Consider the following 24,332-nt stretch of genomic DNA (forward strand, 5'->3'; position numbering starts at 1 on the left):
TTGTTGCAGTTCATCTGAAGAATCGTTTTTGTTTTGTTTTTCCAATTTACTTTCAACGAAAATAATCTTGGGGTTTGTGCTGCAAGGAGAAAATATGCAAGGCCTGTCAAAGAAAACAGGATAATTTAAACCCTAAGATATGGATAAATAAAATAAAAGGCAAGAAGGTTCAAAATCTCGGAAACTTTGACTTTTCTTGTACCTTATTTTATTTCTCAATGTCTCAGGGTTTAGGTTATGACGGTTGGTAATATGTTTTGGCAAGCTATGCTTTCGTTTCCGCCAAGCGGCCAAGCTTTAGCCAAATAAATGAGCCATAACCCTCCAATCACGAAAAACTACACTAGTGAGTGTAACCTGATCAGTGCTCTGGATAGCGCTCAAAATCTTTTAGAATGCATTTACAACATATTTGTTTAACATGAGAGACAATCTCAGAGAACTCGGCTTTCTATCGAGAAGTCTCAGCTTCACATTAGTTTTCTTTGTCTAGTTAGTTAAATGTTGAGAGTTTTGAAATGTTACCTATATCAATATATCAACGTCTGCTAACTCTTCCTACTGAACATTTCTGCAACGAACAATGCCGAACACATTGAAATCAATATTTTTTCATGGATTAAAGACAAAAAAAGTTTACACAAGAGTAAGTATTTCCAGGGTGTCTCGGTCAAGCTATTGTTTTTCACGCGATGCTTTTGTGCTCGATCTACTCCAGGAAAAATGCCAATTTATTAGACAGGGTTATCTGAAGCTGGGTTTAAGTACTGATGCCCTGTATTTTTACAGTATTGTTTGTCGTTGGTTTGCCATGGTGCATATCCGACCCGGAAGAATGACATGAATCAAGCTGTTTTAACAAGAAAAAATGCATTTATTTGGACAGGGACGAGAGGATCCATACACTAACATCATTACCACTGGCGCATGAGTCCAAGCAGCGACTGCTTGTGCGCCGCAACTTATCCGCCTTATCAAGGCGGCGCGGGATGTGCCAGTGGCCGGTTTGACTCCGCCGTTACGCGTGAACGTCCGTCAACTGTGCCCTGTAGTCAACAATATGTGCTGGGAAACCACCACGACTGCCTGCGCGAAGTGTGTTCCTTCAGATATTCCCAAAAATAAACAACAAACAGGAAAGAGAGAGGAACTATTAAAGCGTAAACCAGCAGCATCAGCTAAATGTGTGTATGCGCTCAGTGAAGGGTAAAGAAAGGAGGCTTGGGTGAAGTCTGAACTCAAAATAGGAAGTTAAGATGCGAAGAAGGCTAGTCCATACATTTGAAGTATTTCCCCGCGATCGTTGATTCTAGCAAAGAAGACAGGAACGGGCGAATATTTAAAAAAGAAACTATTCATACATGTTTTGGTTGATATATATTTTTATTTCCCATATATTTTTAAAGTTTGTATCACTTTCGTGCAACCTTAGATATTGTTTAGACAAACCTAGTGTTCTATCTCTGCTTACTTCGGCAATATTAGGACTCAATTTCCAGGGAAAATATTCTACAAACGAAAACGACATTTTTTTTAATAAAATTAAAATATCACGTTGTTAAGTTCGCAGGCACGTAAAGTGCTTGGAAATTAGCGCATTAAAACGAAAACCCAGATGCTCCTTAGAAATAATTTTACAAAATCTTAGTGCTCGTATTATTTTACCTTTTTTCAGGTGGATGGAAAGGAGGTGGAAAAGAATATTTATCACGATAAAAATCAGATGGCTGCTGTGTCTGTGTCAGAGCAAAACGGAACGCTGCAAGTGGTATGAACACAACATTTAACACTCTTAGCAGATCCGCGTTTAAGTGTCATCATCTGTGATCACTGGCGAATTCAGAGTTGGAGTCCGGATATCCTGATACCTCCGCCCCTCCCTCAATCTCTTAAACTCCCCATATGTAAAATTTTAGGACGAAGAAAGGGGGAGTGGATGCAAACATCTCGTTCGCTGACCCCTCCTCTGGAAACGCCTGCATTTCCCTTTTTGTGATGCATGTCAGATGCGAAGGCCATGTTTGAATTTAATGTTCTCACAAGAAATTTCTTTCAAGTATAATAAAAATATTCTTTGGAACTGCAATAATTCATGCCAACATTTCAGCCCTTGTCAACGTTATTGAACGAAAGGGCTAGGTTTTGATCAGTTTTTGTAAATATTTTTAATTAGTTGTCGTGTATGAAGCTCGTGGACACGATCACTGAAATTCACGGTACTTTTCTGGAACGACCAAATCGTAAAATTTATTTATATGGCACTAATGCGATTATATATATATATATATATATATATATATATATATATATATATATATATATATTATAGGTGAACACATAAACCTTCTGTAATGTCAAATTAGAGCGCAGCTCTTGAGGAGGAGGGAGAGGGGGTAGGGAGGGGATGGTATGCCCTCCTCACAAACCCTACCCTCTCCTCCTCCCTCCTCATCTGCTCCTCCCGTGCTCCTCGCTTCCTCCCCTCTTCCTACTCCTCTCATCATCTTTCCCCCTCCCTCCTCCTCCTTCCTGTCCTCCTTCTGCTCCCCTCCTTCTCCCCCTTTTCCCTCCCGCGTGGTGCATTATTGGGAAGGTGCCATAATGCAACGCGCGCGTCACCGCGGTGCATTCTGGGACGTTTCCCATAATACACCACGTGGTTACGCCGACAGCGACGGCGACGCCGCCCAAGCCGGAAACGGACGACTAAGAGCTGCGCTCTAGAAACCACCGACCGTAGTAGCTCCCACTAATGGCCATCCTTAAAATAATTAATTTTATATTTGATTGACAAATAGAAAACACTTAAAAAGTATACATATTGAGCACACATATAGCTCGTGAAGTAACTCAACAGTGCTTTAAGCCTAACAGGTTTTATAGTTACGACTAATATGGTGGTTACCTTTACCACATGACAGGTGAGGAAAAATTGCAACACTTAAAGGCACACCACAGTCAAATTCAAAATATGCCCGTCGTGTTAAAAATAGGTTGAATATAAAATTATGTGATCCACAATATCCGTAAATGACAATCGCACGTTTGTATTTTGACCTTAATGGCTGTATTTTTCGTTATAAACGGCCCCCTCTGGCAAGCGCTCGGAGAGCAGCCAGCACAGAGCACGCGACATTGGACGCTATTGTGACGTAGTTCGTCTCGGGACGAGCAAAGCTGCGGCGAGGCTGTCGTTAAGAGGATGACCTAGTCGTTCCAGCCACTGAAACGGCTGCCTTTGTACGACTTTTGAGTGACGGGTTTATCGTCTGGAATCTTGTAGAGGGACAATAGCGACTTCTTCGACACACAGAAGAGATTCTTTGGGAGAGGGGAGTTCCTCCTTCATGCTCTCCTCTCGTCGTGTCAGGAGGCGAGACAGACACCGTCACTGTCTGTCAAGGTTCCTAGACGGCCATTAAAAACGAGGCGTTAGCGACATCCACCAGGTGCTCTTTGCTAATCGTTTAATTTGTTTTAAAATTCCTTTTATTTTTCTATTTTTAACAACATAATGGTGTGTCCGATCTGAGACTGCCCCTTTGAACACATAGAGACCAAAAAATAAGCGCCGAAGTTTCGTTGCAGTGTTTTTACGGAAAAGTTACAATATCAAATTTGGGGATTTTACGTGCCAAACCTACGACGGGCACAAATTTCGACCACCTGGGGATCTTTTGACGTGCAACCGAAAGCTCGGTTACACGGCACCTTCTCCGCAATAAGTCTCCGTCATATTGCGGGCACCTCGGTCGGGATTCGAACCCGCCACCTGGGGATCCGGAGGCCGGCGCTCTCGCCTCATGGAAAAGTTACATTTCATACATAAATGCTGTACAAGGTACAGAATGAAATTGTATGCAGACCGCCGACAAAAGTGGGAAGCTTTAAAATAGTTATGTCCAAATAAAAATGTGACAATAACTAGCACTACTAGTTTATATATATGTATATATAACAAATGATCGAACCTGTCAAAGCCTGTGAGGTGTGCATGACATGGCCCGTCAACTTCAAAAATATATTCTATTCAAGGGCCACATTGGCCAAAAAAAATAACATCACTATGTAATCTATTTAGTATAAGAGACACGGAAGAAGAGTTCGTTAGAATATTGCGAAAATATTATCAAACACTCTGCCATAGAAACGTGCTATTCAACGATATTATAACTTCACAACACATAAAATTGCATCTCACTGTTCATACATAATACAAAGCATACAAAATGGAACTTATACAAATGAAGGTTTACTCAATTGTGCCTTATATAGAGAACACTTTTCTAAAGTTGTTTTTCAATTTGAACAAATAACAGAAATCAGTGATCAAGATAATAGCGAACATTTTGATGCCAAGAGTTCGCACCTTTTTAAGCTACGTCATTAACACACAATCGCTTGCTTATATATTATTTGTCTGAACTCGAGTAAAAGAAAGAAGCTTTACAATTTGTCCTAGGTTTCTTAACGCTAGAAATAGTTAAGTTATGGTGGCTTCCATCAAACAATTTTGAATTGTTTTATAATATTTGCAAGTGACTGAACAATCAATTGAGCCATTGTTTACTTTTGAAAATTCAGACTCCAACCAAGTTAACATTTATTTAACGCCGGATTACACAATTTTATTTAGAAAGATTACCAAAACCAAAACGGAGTGACAAATATGCTGTTGAAATGTAGCATTTTTAAGGCAAGAAATCCGAACCAAAAACGAACTCGATATATCTGCACGCTTGGCCTATTGGGTTTATCGCCTTATATTTTTGATTGCTGGTATCTTATTTGGAAGCTTTCTTACTTCCGGCTTTAACTCTATCCTACATAGAACAAATCCTGAGCAATGCCACTTCTTATAGCGCCTTTAAGTATGCTATTCTGTTCACACGTTTTTGGGTGCTAAAGAGGTCTACAAAAATTATTTAACAAAAAAATAGTAAATCTTTATTCCAAGACGCAATTTGCATAAGTCACTTTAATGTTACGCCCAGACCGGAGCCTTGGGACGCAGGTTGAGGATCGCTCCTCTGCCACTGATGGGACGCTGTGAAGCTGGATGCGGGGCACACAGAATTTTTGAAATCGAGGAGCCGGAGGGATACAATACCGATTATACAGGTGAGACACAACGTAACTTTTGGTACGAAATTACGTGTTTCTTTCCCTTCTCATCACCAGCTTAATCTAGAAACATACGACCCGAGTTGAAATAGGGCATAATGTGTCACATAGGCCTCGCTCGGTTTTCATCTTGTCAATAAAAAAGCTAATGATTTTAATACGCTTACATATTTATTTCTAAATATTATTACAGCGGGTTAAAGGTGGCTGACACCGTGAATTTCTAACACTAAGAATTGATGTGGCGGGAAATGTTTTTTTTATAACCACATGTAAAAATTATAAATATTCCTTGATAATCAAGCCCGTTAGCTCATGTGCATTTATGTACGACTTCGTAAAGCATAAATGCTACACTTGTCAACAAAATATATTCACTCATTCTTTACTCTCCTTTCCACCAGTTTTCTATGCTTAATATGTACGACATAATTGTATTTGAAAATACAACTATACCGAATCGAGTGGTTTTCCTAAATTAAGTATTTTGTTGAAAAAACCTGCACCTGCAAATAAAAAGGGTGCCGCGAAGTGTGCAACGGCAACGTTCACGCGATTGACTGTCATGAGGAATCCGTGCCTCTCTGTTTATAAAAACGTGTTGATCATCCTAAGTGAAAAGCAACACCGCGAACACCTCCACGATGTTATTTTTTATTTATAAATGAGCCAGCCCCGCGGCGTTATCTAAGAATGAATACGCACTTAAATGCTTTTTTCTTACAGTTCCAATGAAACGAAACATCTTCGCAAAACGGCGTAAGTATAGTCGCCTTTTAATGTCTAATAATTCGGCAGATTTAAATATACGATTTGTTGCAGCAACAGCAATGAGCGCAAGCCTAGATGCTTAGATAAATCTAAATTTTCTTTGTAATATCGTCTCTGAAAAATCGAAAATTCTAGATAATGTGACAATTTCATCACGAGCACGGTGTCAGTGGTTCTCGTTTTATGCCAACAGATAAGTGCCGAACAGAGAACTTTGTTGTGTAAATGAAAGACTTATACCAGCTCATTATATTTCGGACTGTAGTCAAGATTACTTTGAATTGCGTAAAAAATAAACAGGAAAACACATCAATCTCGCGTTTGCGCTACATGTAGCGCGAACATTTGTAAAATGAAATTTTAATATAAGTAAAACTCTCTTATTCTCACCCCATTATTTGACTATGTGAAAGGAAGGCCGTCAGATTGTCTAAAATAAAAAACACTTAAATAATCTACAAAATCTAGAAAACATATACTACACGATGTGCCAAAAATCACTTACGATTCGAGAAAGACCGAAGAAGCACTTGTGTTGATAGGAGTTGAGCCTTGTTATCTACTAAAATTGCTTAGGAAGTACTGCTTGCAAGCTGATAGGTCGCTGTCATGTAATTGCCTAATTTCTTTGAAGAGTGTATTTTAGAAACGACATCAGACCTATATAAAAAGAAGCCAAGTTCTCTGCTTGATGCAGAAGCATAACTGTCTCTAATCAGTAGAGTTAGTTTTGGACACATCTGTTTGTTAACGAGTAAGTTAGGGCTCACGTCGAAACATGGGTAGTGACATGCATTTGTGACGTAACCGTACTTGTATCTGCCACTATTACTCCCAAATCGATGAAACGTAAAAATGTTTGTTTTGCATTGTTTTTCAGAAACCAGATTAGCTGCAGAAATTCCCAGAGTTTTTTTTGTCGAGGTGGCAATTGTGTTCGATCAGCACCACAGAGAGCACTTTAAAACTAAAGAAAGCCTGTTGCAATATGCCGCAGTCACTGTTCAACTGGTAAGACGTCTTACCATTATTAAGTTTATCGTGCAAGTTCTATTTGCTTTTTTGTGTGACACATTCCTGAGTACTGAATCTGATGAGCGACAATAAGCAGTTCAGGTTGTTTTGTTATGCAGTTTTTTTACAAAATGCTGATATATTATCAGAGAGTAATTTGCAACCCTATAGTTTCCAGATTCAATTCGATATGCTTTGTCCTCCTCTTGGCGTAGAAAGATAATTCACGTTTGGCTATCCTTGAGAGCGTCTGCACGAAATGTTCTCCAAAATATTGACGTTTTCTGATATTTTTATTCCTAAACCAAATAACAAGCAGTATGATCGGCACTATTAATTGCAGTGAAAATATTGCTTTGCAGTGAGCAAGGAAACGTGCAATCTACGGAACATAAGAAAGGTCATGAAGTAATGACAAGCAACTTATACATGAGAGATGGCTTCATTCAGGGTCATATTAGGGTTTTCTTTCATTCATATTCGATTTGTTATGCTGCTTAGATTGTTTACTTGTGACGAATACGCGATAAACAAATGTTACATAGGAGTTGCTTTGCAAAATCGAGTAAAAATTTAAAAAAAAATTAGCCTTACGTTTTTTGGCTTTTTGCGAAAACTGCAAATGCATACGAAATTTGGGAAATCTAACAAACATATTTCACAAATCGGGGGATCCGACCTCGTTTTTAATTGAGTATGAAAACAAGCGTCTGCAGTGTGACGTGAAACAAATCTAATGCACTTCGTTTATTACGATGGTTGCTCTCATGACTTTTTATTTGTGCATGATACAAAAACCCGGTATGGTGGCTGGAACCAACAATGTTTCTATTTTACACTAAATCGAGCATTTCATGTTTATTGGCAAACTTGTCTTAGTCAGCTGTGAACTTGAATTTTCAATTTGTAAATAATTATAAGCAATTTGAGGAACATCATTGATAAATGAAACGGTTGTGAGTTTACTTGGAGATTCCTACTTTATTGCATTTGCGTAAAATATCAATGAAATCGTATTGGTTTACATTTAGTAACATACGTAAACAAACACAATATTAAAATTAACTTAAACTTCTATGAAAAGCAAGAAAAACGGAGAGAACTGGAAACAATGGACCACACAAAATAGTTTCCTTTTGTGTGCTCCCCATTATCAGGAAAAAGGCAAAACATAAAACCCTTCTAAAAATGATGCACCCACGCAACTCATTTGCCCTGATATGATACGAAAGGATCATACATAGAAACTCCTAACGATATAAATTAGGTGCAGGTAATAACGAATTTTAATATTTTATGTGATAAAAATATAGACGTTTCTGAAGCACGTACGGGTATTATGTACATAAAACACTGTCTATATTGCCGGCGCTTTGTGCCGCATGTACTTCATTAAAATATCCGTAATCGGATTCTCATGAAAAGCAGCTGGATGAATTCGATGTGGTTTTTGTGCCATCCACGAGGGAAAGAATGTTTTGCAACCATGCTAGTAACTATCCATTATCAACACGGTACGTAGTTGGGCTAGGTGGTGGTACATACTGTTCGGTGGAAACGGCGCGAAAAACGTAGGACCAGGACAAAGAAACACACAGACGGGGCGCTGTCTGTGTGTCTCTTTGTCCAGGTTCTACGTTTTTGCGCCGTTATCACCAAACAGTATACAAAATATCAAATTGATCTGCTCGGTCACCATAGAAAGAAACGCATATAACGCGTCCTATATGTTTTTTTTATTTAATAATATAGTGATATGTCATATAGGTGAAATATTATTTCAATGATAATGTTTTACTTTCAGTCAAAATCCCTGTTTCCCTTTTCATAAAATTTCACAAACACACGGGATTTTTTTTTTATTTATCCGACACCCCAGTCCCCGCCTTGCCCCCCCAAAATAAAATAGAAACCACGACAATGAAATGCTATTCACAAGGGTATAGGAGGTACTGATGACTCGAGCTTTCATTATTTTTAGAATGCCAGACTGTCTTTTGCATATTTTCACGCAAGCAAAGTAATAAACAAGCTAGTTTATACTTAATACCAACTTGAGAAGTGCTAGGTGTCGTGATAATTCGGATTGACCACACCGAGAGAGACAGAACAGCACCAGCGAGCTGGGTTAAGCACGCGGCCCCAACTGGCTGCCCCCTCTCGGGGTTTTATTGAAACGCATAAACGTGATTATTACCACATTCCCCTTTCTCTACAATGGGCTTGAAACTATGTTCTGAATCTTTGGGGCCGAATGATTCGTCGCCCAGCTCTAGTGAAAGTGTAGGGCACCTCTTTCCTGGTGCCGGAGTCGATGACAGATTCTTACGGAATGAGAGCCGTAGCTGGACCTTCCTCTGTGTCGAGCACCTGTTCCGATGTCAGAGTAGACTCTTCCGGACCGATCATAGGTGGACCTCTCTCTGGATCGAGTACCTGTTCCGATGTCGGTTCTTTGTCCTTAACGCACGGGGTCAGGACATTCTCGCCTGGATTGATCACTTGTTCGCATATCGTTTCTTCGTCTTCATTGTACCGGTTTGAGCACTCTTTCTCGGTGTTTCTGCTGGAACTAAATAGTAGGTATTTCGGAGAGTTGTCTGGACGGTGTACCCACCACGAAGGATCTCGGGTTGTTCGTTTTACTCACAATCTGCCCCGGCGTGCCAGGGTCTCTGGCCCAAACAGAGCCACCGATGGACGGCTCCTTGTGGCAGCTTACTCCATGCCGTTGATTGTATCCTTGGGCCTGCCTTCTTTTCTCTTCCTTATCTTTTCTTCGGAAATCCGTGTGGCTTGGCATTTTCGGGGTTAACAGGGATGGCAACATTGGCAAAGTTGGACGTAGTTGCCATCCCATGAGTAGTTGAGTTGGACTAAATCCGCAGGGGCCTAGGGTAGTTCTGTAGATCAAAAGTGCCAGGCCTGGTTCTTCGGCCTTTTTCAGGATGTCTTTGCCAACTTTTACTATGCGTTCTGCTTTCCCGTTACTCTTGGGATAGTGTGGGATGTTTTTTTATGTGGCGAATCTGGTACTTTCTTGTGAATTCGTCAAAACTCTTGTGCGCGAACTACGGTCCATTTTCTCACCTGAACACCTCCGGTATCCCATGGCGGGCAAACACAGATTTTAGGTCCGCCACAGTCGCTTTCGATGTTGTTTGCTTCAGCCGACAAACTTCTGTAAATCTGGAGTAGTAATCTACAACTGCAAGGTAGTGCTTGCCGTTCAATTCAAAGAGGTCGGCTGCAACACGTTACCATGGATGGTCTGGGAGCTCCAATGCTATAATAGGTTCCACTTTTGGGATGCGCTCTTGGATGTAGCTTGTGCAGTTGGTAACCACCTCTTGCAACTGAGTGCTGAGTCCTGGCCACATCACTGACATTCTTGCTCGTTCTCTGCACTTAGACACTCCTTGGTGCCCTGCATGTAATTGGCACAGTACTTTCTCTCTCAATAACTTCGGGATTACTAGCAGACTGTCTTTCACGAGGAAATCGCTCTGGTACCGTGAGGCTGTCCTTAATCCTGAAGTAAGGACCGATTTCTGGTGGGATGTCCGTCTTGTGGGGCCAGCCCTTTGCACAGTACTCTCTTAACTTGCAACATACAGGATCTTGACTCTGAGCAGTGCGTACTTCGTCCGGATAGTGACTCGTAGCTGGCAGGAAGCTTGTCACAACCTGGATGTACGCCTCTAACTCCTCTTCCATCTTCTCAGGGGGCTCTACTGGGGATCTCGAGATAGCATCTGCCGTCCACAAATCCTTCCCGGGTACATGTTCCATGGAGTAGCTGAAACGCATGAGTCTGAGCTTGAACCTCTGGATTTTTGAGGAATGGCATTCAACTCTCGGTCACCCAATAACGCAATTAGGGGTCTGTGGTCCGTTTGCACATGAAACTTGGTTCCTATCAGGAACTTTTCAAAAGGTTCGCATGCCCAAGTGACCGCATAAGCCTGATTTTCTATTTGAGCGTACCTTCCTTCTGTCTCACTCAGTCCTTTGGATGCAAAAGCGACCGGGCTCACCAGTCCTTGTCGATCCTTCTGCAACAGCACTACGCCTAGCCCATACGCCGAGACGTCTGCCGACACTATAAGCTGCTGTCGGGGATCATAGAGTGTCAGCGTTGTAGCTTCCGTGATGTCTCGCTTCACCTGGTCGAATGCTCCTTGCTGCTGGGCGTCCCAGTTCCATTTTGAGCCCTTTCTGAGAATATATCTGATGGGTTTTAGCTTCTCCGGCAAGTTGGGTATAAACCGTTCAACCTGGTTAGCCATGCCGATAAACTGACAAACTTTAGTAACGGTGTCCGGTGCCCGGAAGTCCCGGAAGTCCATGATTGCCTTCCCTCTTTCGGGGTCTGGCTGGATCCCTTCCGCACTCAGGATGTGTCCCAGGAACTTCAAAGATATTTTTGCAAACTCGCACTTGGCGTTAGGTTTGATTCCCGCAGTATTCAGTCTCTAAAGGACCTCATCCAGCCTCTCGTCGTGTTCTTTGAGATCTCTTCCCGTGATCAAAATGTCATGCATGTGGCATAACACTCCAGGTATCGCCTCAAGAACTTGATTCATACGTCTTTGGAAGTGCTCAGGCGCCGAGGATATGTCAAAGAGGTGCCTTTCGAAACAGAACCTGCCAAAGGGGGCTATAAAAGTTGTGAGCAGCTGTGGGTCTTCAGCCAATTTCACTTGCCAAAATGTCGCTTTGGCATCCAACTTCGAAAAAACCTTTGCGCCAACGAGACGCCCCACAGTTTCTTCTACCAACGGGAGGACAAGCTACTCCCTTTCGATGCACTTGTTGAGGTTTGTCAGGTCAACACAAATCTTGACTTCCCCACTTGATTTGGGGATCACCACCATAGCTGAGCACCAGGGAGTCGGCTCTACGACTCTCCTAATAATGCCGTTTTTCTCCATCTGCGTCAGCTGGGCCTTGACCTTATCCAACAGAGCCAAGGGCACTCTCGGTGACGTGTTTACTGACACTGGGCTTGCACCTGCCTCGAACTTCATGTGGTAGTCACCGTTCGTTTCCCCGAGACCCTTGAACATTCCTGGGAACTTTTTTTTTTGTACTTGGCACTTGGGTCTGCTGTAACCGCTTGCAGCAGCTGTACAATCTTTAGACTTGTACTCGCACGACGACCCGGCAGAGGTTCTTCCAGCCCTTGGATAACATACATCTCATCTCGGACGCTGTTGTTTCCGCAGCTTAGGGTGGCTTGAACCTTTCCCAACACCTTCAGTGGCTGTCCGCCGGCGCCGTAGAGTGTCACTGCAGCGGGTCGTACTGCACTCACATCTCTAACAGCCCTCAGTGGCACAGCATTTACATCTGCCCCGGTGTCAATCTTGAAAGTAATTGGCTTTCCATTGACGCTGAGCTCTTTTCTCCATGCTGATGCTCTGCTACCCTCCTTGAGTGTGCCGAGTGACCATCTTTCTTGTAAAGTTTCATTCTTTTCTGAGGTGACTTCTCTTAGAGTTTTCTTGTTGCACATTTTTTCCAGTGTCCTTTCTTGCCACATGAGTGACATTTGGACGTGGATGCCGGGCAGTTGCTCTTTTTATGAACGCTTTGTCCGCCGCACATCCCGCAACCGTGTAGCGGGCTCTTCCACCCCGCAGTCTCGTTTGTTTGGTTTCCGAAACTGGAGCAGCCTTTAATCGATGTTTTCCGGAGGGCGTCGACAGACAGTTCATCTGCTGGGTTCTCCTGGCGCACGAGAGCCTGCTGCCTTCGTACGGCTTCCTTTTGTCTCGCCTTTTATACCGCCTTCTCCAGGGTGAGTTCGGGATCAGTTTGTAACGTCTCTGACAGCTTCCTGTCCTGTAAGTCGACCACCAGGTGGTCGCGCACCAATTCTTCTTTGAGTGCTCCGTACCCGCAGTGGACCACCAGTCTGTGTAAAGCCGTTACGAAGGCCTCGACGGTCTCGCTAGGTTCTTGCTTGCGTTGATGAAACCTCGCTCGCTTGTAAATAACGTTTCTTTTTCCGACGCAATGATTTTGGAATACTTCCAGCACCTTTTCGAAGTCCACTTTGTCTTTTTCCGTCAGCGTTGCTGCGGCGAATATGTCCTCAGCATCTCCCCCTAGGCAGAAGATTAGAGCGTCTACTTGAGCTGCTCCTTCTTCCTCCATGGGTTGCGAGACCCTTCTGTACCTGAGAAAACGACTGGACCAGGCCGTCCACACCTCTTGGCGTTGAAAATCAAACGCCGTCGGTGGCACGAAACCGTAGTCTGGCCTGGTTTCCCCATGCTCGCCCGCCGCCATCTTTGTCTCTGACGCACCCGGACAACCCGACCGTTTTCTTTCTTCCCGGTGGGACGCCTCTTCTGGTGTGACCGCCGCTCGTCACGCCTACCTTTTTCACTGCTGTGGCCGCTCGTATCCCACTTCTGACACCATGTCGTGATAATTCGGATCGACCACACCGAGAGAGACAGAACAGCACCAGCGAGCTGGGTTAAGCACGCGCCCCCAACTGGCTGCCCCCTCTCGGGGTCTTATTGAAACGCATAAACGTGATTTTTACCATACTAGGCATCTCAAGACCGAAACACCGTATAACCGCCCCGCAGTTAATAAAATTGTTGCAACAGGCAATAAGATGGTTTAAAAACTATTGCCCCAGCAGGTTTGATTGATTGTTGAAGGACCGTTAAATACGTAAAGGAGGCAGTTAAATTCACAATCCACTTCAGGATTAGAACGGTATGAAAGTCTTTAGTCGTGCTGCGTCCGGAGCGAGCTTTTTTTACTTTTTATAAGGCTTTGGTATTTCAAAACCTTCCTGCGTCGCCTCTCATCTAATAGCACGGTGGACGGCAAAAGACAAGTGGTGGAGTCCGGACATTGCAAAAAGAGACGTTTTGTCGTTCTCATCGTGCCACTGTAGAGAAAGGGCGTGGATACGGTGCTTTAAATATTCAGCGTAATCAGCGCTTCCGCTTTGTTCAGAATTGTATAAACATATCTAATAAAGTTGTGGACATACAAATCTCACACTGGACAGGACAGATTAAAAACATATAAACATAAAAACCATATTAAGTGTCATCTTTTTTTGTCCATCTTCATCGGCTTTCGGCATGTTTGACAGAAAACGTGTTTCCTGTTTGTTTACTTTGATTTTATCTTGTTGCGTTTTATCTTTATTTGGAATTTAAATAGCGCATTTCGCATATCAATTACTATATTCATATAAAAACTCAATCTACCATTATTTCATGTATTTTGATAGAGCTTAAGCAAATTTTCCGCAATTAAAATGATGTGTGCTTAGTCACAATTTTCTTTTTTCACGTCGCGTCCGTGAGGGTTTTACAGTTTTTGCTTCACGCGTTTCTAGGTAGTAGCTGCTCACCTTCTCTCCTTGGCGTCTTTACGCTCGGTGGCTTCGCCTACTTGCGAGTTCGGAGGACGCTGATATGAAACTCGTTCTAATTTTTACCACACCCTTTTTCAAGGTGAACATGCGATACGACGTCACTTCGGATCCAAAAGTTCAATTTGTTCTTGTTGCTGTTATTGACCTGACAGGGGTACGTTGTTTTACGAGTTTCTCTGAAGCAAACATTTTTCAATGCCCGCTCCTAAGAGGTGTGTCATTTACTATCCCATTCTTCTTTAGGAGAACACGATTACGAGAACACTAGTGGCTCAAGATGTTTTGAAGCCGCCCGGTTATACTACAAGGTATACGATCTCTGGAGAAACGTTGGAGAATTTGGCGACGGCAGTAAATTGGGGAATGATTAATGTTACTGCAGACCTCGTCACCTTGGTTACGTCGTAAGTACAAGCAAGCTCAATGCATTATTTTGTTTATTTATAAAACAAACTAGTATCCTAATGTGATTATCGAAACAACGTGCATCATAGAAAGCAGAGATACGTACTATTAGAAAGAAATGTTTGCGGTAGTTTAGTACGCTGTATTAAGAACTCCCTTTATACTCTGCGATGGAGGTGTGCAGGGGGTTCTCCTTCCCAAGTTTGCCCTCTTGTTACCCCTGGCTCAAGAGCCGAGCTAGAGGTATTGCTCATACCTTAAGCCGCGTTTTCCTTACACCCACTCTGCACGTATTCTATTTGTTTTGGCATGTAGTCCAGGCACTGAGGGCTACCGAACTTTAGCATGCTTGATTTCTAGTTTCTACCTCAGCCACCCAGTAAATATTAAATGGCATAATACAAATGCGACATGGAGTTAAGTAATATGATCGCTTTTATTTTGAGTCAGTCGTAAAAATAAATTTAAAACCTTAATAAAATGCTTCGTTTTCTCGAGCCAGCCAGTAATTTCCCATGCTTCTTTTCATCGCATGTCGGGGCGCGTTCAATACACAAATACGAACACATATACTGAAACCTCAATGTCATGGTGCGCTAACCGCAGTTCATTAATTTAGCCGATGACAGCTCGAACAAAACAACGTGTAAACGCCGCGACCTTGCTATTTTATCACCCTTTGATTGGTCCAGAACTTGGGACTCTGGCTACGCGATGTTTTGAAGTTTATTTACGCGTAATAGAGTTTAAAGCACCACACCAACCGGGTAACTATAGTTACCCGGTTCGTGTGGTGTCTGTCGGTTCCCAAAAGACTTCTGGGACTATAGTCCCAGGAGTCTTTTGGGAACCGGTGGGTTTAGCATTTTTTTTGGTGGTAGGCGAATTCAACAATAAATAAATGAACATAAAAATAAATCAAGAAAACGTCATCTCACTCCACGTGCAGGGGTGCTTTTCGTGGATCACTGAATTAATTGCGATTATTCTTTTTTATCTTTCAATTGTTTAGATATAAAGAAGCGTGATGTTGATATCGGCTTTTTTTTTTTGTCCCTGAGAGCCGAAGAAGGCAGGGCATCGTTTGTAATGTTCACGCCTGAAGCTTCGCGTTTTGTACTTCGAATTTCTCATTGGTTCATTTTGCAATCCCACTGGCCGCGAAGCGACAGTTACATTCATACAGCTCGCCAAGTCCTGCATTTTATAGGCTATCTGTTAGTGTAAAAACAGGGTTGAACCGTTCCTCCATTATGCGGAGAACGGGTAAAATTATGCGTGTGAGTGAAATGTTCTTTTATACTGCTAAACTATATTTCTATTGCCATCTTACTTTTCTTTCTAGGACTGATCTAGCAGATGTTCAACGTGGCACACTTTTTCCCGGCGTCGCAGGTACATATATATATTTATATTTTATGCTGCATTATCTTCATTATTGTATTAGTAAAAAAGCTCCAACAGGTTCGTTGGAATATGTAAATTTTCTCATTCGTAATATAAGTGCCAAAGAACTAGCGTACTTATCGCAAAACAACCTTAAATATCAAAAATTCCAAATAAATGTTTTACCAATAAGTAAAGCAATGAATACGAACTAAAACAAGTACTTCAACATGTAGAATATTTTAGTATCTATATCTATATTCATGATATCTCTTATCTCTTAAGATCGAACTATTCAGGAAATATTGTGTGTGACCAAGACCAATAAAGTTACGTATCTTATACAGAGAAAGTTTAGAAATTCTTCCCGCAATGTGAAACAAGCACTGAAGGTGTCTCCACTCACAAACGTTTCAAGCCTAGCTTGCGTTATTTGGGACCCGCCTCAGAGGTCACCTCGCAACACATTTATAGCGAATTAAAAATCAAGCGCTTTGTGACAGGCGATTAAATTTCCTATACAAGCGTCTCTAAGACTAAACAGAAATTAGCTTTTCAATTCTCCTGAGCACGGGAGAAAGGTCTTGAAGTTTAATTTTTTTTATATCATAAATTACGGACACACAGGTGCCAAATGAGGTCTCTACATTTTGCCACCATGCAATGTGTCTAGGTTTGGATTATTCTGAAATGTTGAAAATGTTCGTTGTCATACAAACTGATTTTCTCTTGGATATTGTCCATTAAATTATCAGGAATCGAGATGCACTTACGTTTAAGTTAATTACTGTTTCTGATTATGTTATTTTACTGAATAGTATTAAGGAGCTATATTGCAGAATTAAACATAAACTATTATTGTGGGTGTTCATTTATCTTTGCATTTATGAAACCCCCTCAGTATAGCTAACGGTGCATCAGGTCCACATGGTTTCAAATGGCGAAGAAATAAAAACGTCCTGCTCCATACTTAAATTTTAGTTTTTTTCAATGCTGCGCGCAGGTGCTGCCTACGTCGGGGGACTGTGCAATTACTACCGCGTCGCCGAAACAGAAGATAAGCCTCATACATACAGTATGGTCGGCCTTCTTGTCCACGAATGGGGACACTCGTAAGTAGGCGCATGAAAAAAAAATTATGTGCCTGTATTTCCTTCGAAATTATGTTATACAGCCTTTTGGGAGCATTAAAAGGGCAATGCGCGCCGACGCTGTTGCTCCTTGGAAATGTCTTTTTTCTAGTTCGTCGATTTTGGGGTTGACGGTAAAATTGTCAGAATGAGGCTGAAGTATACACCGGACAAAACCGTTGAGCACGCTTTTCATTTTCTATCTCTAAGCTTAGGTCCCATGCCGCCGCTTTGGTACGTAACAGGTCCTTGTTTGGCAACAAAATCAGCGAGGTGTTTCCCTGTCCACTAAGCACAGCGACATATTCAATAAACGTTAATCAACTGCAAAATCGAAGCCAGTGAAAAAAATGAGAGGTTTTTTTCGAAGGTTATGTAATGTTGGCTAAATCAGGCGTCTTTAGGTGTTTTGAATAAGGGGCTGGATTAGGCACCTTTCGCAGTTTTGGGCCGGTAACAAAAAAGAGTAAGTATAAACGTGGAAGAGCTAATAAATTTGGCTGAAAATTAAAACACAAAAATGAGTCTTCGGGAAAGTATTAAAGTACATTATTTTATGAATACGTGAAGTTCAATTTGAAATGAGGTAAATATGTCGTTACTCGGTAATCGTGTCCACGAAAATTCACAAAGCGTAAATCAAGGGGCGTGTAAACTTCGGCACATTCGCGCAGCTGATGTGCCGAAGTTTACTAATGATGAAACTAATGCTAACACAATGTGCATAAGACGGCAAATAACGTTTCAAATTTTTACATAATTTAAATACGAAGCAGGGGACTGATAATGGTGATGCTGGTGATAACAATTTACAGTTATGGCGAGCGAACCCCGTTAACTGGAATTTTCTTTTGCCATTTCCGGTATCTCATTTTGCGCATTTTGAACGAGTCGCGGCGCCCATTTCTAGGTTCACATATTTTTGCGCCAGTCGATGCGCGTGTTCCGGAAGTCGGCAGTGGACCGGGCATCTTTGAAAGGACCACGGCCAGCCGTGGGCTGGTCTGAAAACTTCGATGAACCGGATCTGGTTTGCTACCAAGAGATTGGAGACCCGTACCTAAATAAATTCTCGCCTTCCGAAGACTTTGTTTTCTATTATCTGCGAGTTATTCAACAGTCATTGATATCGTAATGAAAGCCTGAAGGGTACAACAACTATCTTTGCTGCCAATAAGCCTCAACAAAACCCACAAACATCAGTCCTGCTTCCCGACTTCCTGCATGGCCTTAGCTCTGATTACACACTTTTCCATGACGAGGAATATAATATAATAGGGCGTCGCTACATCTCCTATAAAAAAAATATCTTTGATAATTTACCCCGAACTTTGTTTATAAAAACAAATGCTCAGCAAGAGTAGCGCGGTTATTATTGCAGAGAACGGTAACGTCATTCTTCTTCAACATTCGGTGTCCTGACATGTATTTCACACATGCGCAGCAACTTCCGGTACCACTTAGGGCAATGTGCTCGTAGCCGTAGAGCAGCGGATCATAAGCAAATCTATGTTAAAGGTGAAAGTTAGACGAGGTGAAATGTTGAGATGGCAAGCACATTAATGAAAACAAACGCTACGACGGTCAATAGTGTAGGAAAGGTGCGAACCGCTTGGCGAAGGACAAAAACCGGTTATAAATTAACCGTACGGACTCATTCTACCGACGGCAGCAACGCAGCCCAGGTTTCTTTACGCCGAAGCAAAAATTATAAAAATCAGGGAGCTACCAAATGAATGCCGGTGTTGGCTGGATGCTCACGGGGAATACTTTGAAACACTAGCGCGGTTTAGTGGTTGTTGGACTTTGTTTACTTCTGTAGGGTTCAAATTTCCGGACAACATTTAACAATCATTGTACATGTAAAACGTATTGGTTCCTACGCGTTGTTTTCCCGAACCCTTTTAAGTATACTAGAGCGAGTATCCGAACCAAATGTCTGTGTTTTACACAAAAACTAAATTAACTACGCTCCGCCTACTGCTCAGCCTCTACCCAATCATAGCAGTAGCTGTGCGGTGCAGATGGCAACGAACTAAAACTAAAGGTTATCTTCAAGAAATTAAAATCATTTTATCTAAATTTTATTGGGAAAATAGGACCTATTTCACGGTAGCTGACGCCGTTCATTTTTATGTTTTCCTGGGTTTTATCGACCGCCATTTTTATATTGACAGTTCTCCAAGACTGCCTATATATTTTAAGCCAGGTAACGATCAACTCTGGGACTCTGGCTTGTGCTCCGCATCAACAGCGCTACATTTGGGCGAAGGATAAGCGTTCCACGATGCGTAGTTAACTTTTAGCTATAAACAAGGCAGATACCAGGGGTATCTGTGTACAACATTTCTTATTGGAGCAGCTCTTGGCATTGGGACCCTGTTAAATCTTGCCAAAAACTTCCAATCAAAATCAGCAAGCGGCTGGAGTGGGTGATTTCATGAAGCATTCATGATGATGTAAAATCCCACCAATCTCACAATTTGTACAATGACGCAAAGCAAAATTTAGATTTGATACCAATCGTAGTGAAAACAGTATTGAGTAGGACGAACACCACACCGTCGCTAGGGCCTAGTCTACCTTGACTGTTTTATAGGGTAGACGGTTGGTGCTCTTAGCGTGGTTAGAGCTGCGGCCTAATATATAGGAGATGCGTGAAAATAAATTTGCAGCCGAGTTTCGAGACGGTGTTGTGTTTGTCACTTTTTTATCCCATTTTTGTTGCTAATCTCGAATTCTTTTTTTTTTTTTTTTACTATGACTGTTGACCCGCCGCCTTCGCAGTAGCCCTTCTTTCAGTATTGATAATATTCAGTTTTTTGTGTTTTTTTTTTAGAAATGAGGTTGCCTTAGCTATCGCGATATATTCAAATGTAACCCTCACGGATTTCATGGCATTTGTATATGCACGTTATACCTGCATCATCTAACGATTTATCGAGAACGCCAATAAAAAATCCCGAAATTATAACTTTCTCAACAGGCTAGGAATGGTACACGACGGAGACAGAGCGGTGTATAGCACCCCTGCTTACAAATATGTTGTGTGCGACCCACGTGAAGGCTACATAATGGCACCTGTTGCAAACGGCGCTCGGAATGGACAATGGTCTAAGTGTTCCTTGGCTCATTTGCAGGGGTTTGTCAGGTACGATTCCCTATTGTTCTATATTACCGCTCTATTTTGTCCTAACTTATATGTGCTCTTGTGCCCTTCGTTTGATGATCCATTATGCCCTCTTGTGATGCTTCTTTCCTTCCTACATTTAATTATATTGAATGGGTTAAAACGCAAAAAGACGAAAGACTAATAAAAGAAAACACACAGACACACAGCGCTGTGTCTTTGTGTTTCCTCTTAATGGTTCTTCGTCTTTTTGTACTGTTTTCACCCATTCAAAATGACCATCAACCAACTCGCCCAACTTTACACCTTGTTGCAGTTCCTTGTTACTTTTGATTTTATATTATGACCTAGATTTGAGGCTCCGCTGTAGCCTCACCTTGATGCTCTATTTGGACTTCTACTTGATGCTCCATTGCGTTCTACGTTTAAAACTTAATTCTGGACTTTATTTTTGGTCAATTGTGTCCTACCTTTGATGCTCTATTATTTCCTACCTATGATGCTTCTCCGACTGTTGATGTTTTATTGTGTCCTACCTTTGATGGTTCATTCTATTCTACCTTTGATGCTCTATTGCGTTTCGCCTTTCATGCTTCACTGTGTCCAAACTTTGGTGCTCCGTTCAATCCTACGTCTAATACTCTATTTTGCAGTACATTCAATGCTACATCGTCTCCTGTTTTTGAATTTCCATGTTGTCCTATCTTTAAAACTCCATTATGTTGTAACTTTGGTACTCCGTTCTGCCTAACGTTTAATAGCCATTGTGTCGCATTTTTAACGCTACATTTCTCCTCTTTTTCATGCTCTATTGTGACCCGTCTGTCATTCTTCATTGTGGTCTAAGCTTGATGCTCCGTTCAATCCTACCTCTAATGCTCCGTTGTGTCGTACTTTTAACGCTACATTGTGTGTTTTCTTTGGTTGTCAGGTTTTTTCTAGACTCAATGATTCATTATGCCCATCTTTGATGCTTCATTGTCTCCCATGCTTTATTGGGTTCTATATTTGATTCTCAATTGTGTTCCACATTTTGATATTCATTTTGTCCCCTCTGTGATACTTCAATGTTTTCTATATCTGCAGCGCCATCCTATTCAACATTTGATGCTCCACTAAGTCGTATCTTCGATGCTCCATTTTGTCCTACCTTTACTGGTCCCTTGTGTAATATACATAATGCAATATCGTGTTCATCGTTCATGCTCCACCGCGTTATATTTTTGAACCTTCTTTGTGTTCAACATTTGAGGCTTCTTTATGTCCTCCGTCCTATCTTTGACGCTCTATTGTGTTCACAATAATGCGAAGGAGTGTGACATGCACGGTTTTTGCCCATTATTATTTCGGCAGCCCGTAGTTGGGAGAAGCGCCGATATCGTGCTGCCGAGATTTTCCAAATAGTGACAAAGCGTTCCAAACTGACACGTCTCTATTTCAGGTACATTATACACGAGAGTTATGGTGCTGCCTTCCGTCCCTTTTGAAATAATTTTACATCACTATCAGACCTGATCGATTAATATCGCGAAGCCCGCTGGAATTTTGTGAATTGTTTAAAGTCCTGAAGCCTCTAATTCTGATTGCCGTTAATAGTAAGCAGTGAGAAAGTGCAGGCGAGCTGGTAATTAATCGACATCTTGTTAACCCTGAGATTGGGAACGTTGTGTTCGTCCGTTTTTTTTTTATCGTTCCCCATCTCAAGGTTTACAAGATGCCGTTATAATACAACTACCTTGTGACACGTGATACCAGCGATTGAAATGCTAATTTCCAAATCTCACCTACTTCTTTCTCTTGCGGTGAGCCTTATTTTATACTAAGAGCGCAAGAGACCTGGTGTATATTTACAGCGCTTGTCCTGTTTGCACTTCCTCTAGTCCCCATTTACTGCGCGCTGTTTTCCTTTTCGTCAGTATATTTACCATATTGATGAATTATTCGAGACTGGAGCTGAAACTTCGAAACATCAAACTTGGAATTGGGTGACAACAGTGACAGGAAGGCTAACTCTAAAAGAGACTTTGTGTTTCTGTAACTTTTTTTTTCCTTTTGCTTCAACGATTGGTGTTTATACGTTGCCGCTCCAGTCTCGAAAAATTCATCACGACCCTCTTTTTATGGCGCTCAACCTTATAAATACACATTAAACAAAACCATTTCGAACTAGAATTAAGTACTATGTATATAATCAAACAAGGATGCCCCAAGGAGAACTCTGCAAGATGCTGTGTCTCATTTTCACTGCGAGGCTCCACGTTGTGTCTAAACGTTTATGGTCTTACAAAGGCGTCATACCTTTTACTGTGGGATTAGGACTGTTTCTAAACTTTGCCCTTCTTCATTGCTTCGGTGTTCACTGGAACGATAACTTTACATAGGCAGGTACTGTAGTAAATGTTGAAAAGGTTCCCGAGAACAAAAGTTGATTGTGGAAATATTGTGGCATTAATACTGTTATGTTCTATGAGTCTCACGCCAATGCAATCTTTGACAATCTTAGATATCTTCATTATTATAAACATAAAATAAATATTATCTATATGTAATACTAGACCTCAGTGCGAACAAATATGTCGGGCATAGAGATAAAAAAATACCTTCTTAGTTCCTGGTGAATTATAATCATATTGAATTTTGTTTACTTTGTTTATTTTGTGAAATAGTAAGCTTTATGCAGTCCTAGGCAAACTGCTTCAGAAATAGGCTTATTTGCGCAGTTTTGTTGGAAGCATCCGTGAGAGGGTGGAAGAAACAAATGTCCCTTGGTGAACGGTATTTAACTTCTATTAAAGTTTTGCGGGGAGGAGGCCAAAGTCGCATCCCAATTTAAAGGGTACTGCTTTCATTCGACCTTTCCAGGATGTTGTAAATGTTAGCCTTTGAACGTCATTCGTGAAAGATGGAATTCGAGAAAGTGTTTTGGGCCAGGCAGTCCCTAATCTTCTTAGGGAGCTGAAGACTTCGCTTTTTCAACGCGACGCGATAATTTCGTCCTAACGACACCTAACGTTGTAAACCAGTATCGGTCACGTATGCGATAGAAAACTATGGCCCTCTAAGCGCGGAATAAGCTACTTCTAACTTTATCAGTTTTTTTTTTGTTGTTAGAGCAATATGTTGGTGATTTTTAAACGTTCTGAAAGACGAGGTTTAACTGTGAGTTGAGAGCAATTTCTCGATATATTTTTTTTTATTCGATAAAAATTTATCTAGAATCAAGCAGTACGACGCGGTAAAGTAACATTGTTTAAGCAAACATGGATCTTTGAGTATAATCATGCATTCTTTATTTTATTGTTTTTAGGACTCTAGGTAACGCCTGCTTTGATGTAACGTCACAGAAGAACTACACAATAAACATGACAGATCTTCCCGGGGCGAACATGACGAAAAAACAACTTTGTCATGACACTTTCCCAGACTTCGGTCCTATGACTTTTTATGACGTAAGTTTCCCATCCTTAACAGTACCTCATAAAAAGAAATGTCTTTTAATGCCTGAAATTCAGCTGCACCGTAAATGATTTAAACGACTAATCGGGCAAAAATATGCGTCTTACAAACGAAAAGCTGAATATCATCCAAAAAAGTAAATAACGCTATGCCTGAAACAAAATGTTTCATTGTACGCCCCATCTCACAAGTCGGTTTCTGTGCTAGCAAATATACCTACCTCACTAAGTTTCTGGCGCATGCATGGCACCGCCACATTTCTTGCTGACAGGAGGGAGACGGCAATGAAAGCAACATCTTTGAGCGTAACGTTACACGAATGGAGCTCGGCGCTTGAGAGTAATAGTTCTTAACTTCTTAACCTTATTCAGTACGTTCTGTGCGTTCAAAAACGGGGCCATAAATTGCGGGATCAAAGCCCTCCACAACTGATTTCTTAGCATAAATAAAAAGGGCAGCGGGTCAATCTCGCACAGGAGTCCAAGTTTGGGACACTGAAGTC

The 24,332-nt window shown here is 41.6% G+C and overlaps 1 protein-coding gene across 1 annotated transcript in view; it reads left to right on the forward strand.

Moving 5' to 3' along the window:
* Positions 1-24,332, forward strand: part of LOC115318769 (disintegrin and metalloproteinase domain-containing protein 8) — a 39,450-nt gene that overhangs the window by 12,536 nt on the left and 2,582 nt on the right. Inside the window, exons 3-12 of the mRNA XM_029978484.4 lie at positions 1,676-1,768; positions 4,995-5,121; positions 5,851-5,883; positions 6,776-6,906; positions 14,403-14,477; positions 14,567-14,727; positions 16,074-16,123; positions 17,118-17,226; positions 20,231-20,395; positions 23,682-23,823. Coding sequence (XP_029834344.2) covers positions 1,676-1,768; positions 4,995-5,121; positions 5,851-5,883; positions 6,776-6,906; positions 14,403-14,477; positions 14,567-14,727; positions 16,074-16,123; positions 17,118-17,226; positions 20,231-20,395; positions 23,682-23,823 — 1,086 coding nt within the window. The remainder of the gene's footprint in view (positions 1-1,675; positions 1,769-4,994; positions 5,122-5,850; positions 5,884-6,775; positions 6,907-14,402; positions 14,478-14,566; positions 14,728-16,073; positions 16,124-17,117; positions 17,227-20,230; positions 20,396-23,681; positions 23,824-24,332) is intronic.

The sequence above is a fragment of the Ixodes scapularis genome, unplaced genomic scaffold (genome assembly GCF_016920785.2).
Source record: "Ixodes scapularis isolate PalLabHiFi unplaced genomic scaffold, ASM1692078v2 PGA_scaffold4__175_contigs__length_147842914, whole genome shotgun sequence".
NCBI classification, from domain to species: Eukaryota; Metazoa; Arthropoda; class Arachnida; order Ixodida; family Ixodidae; genus Ixodes; species Ixodes scapularis.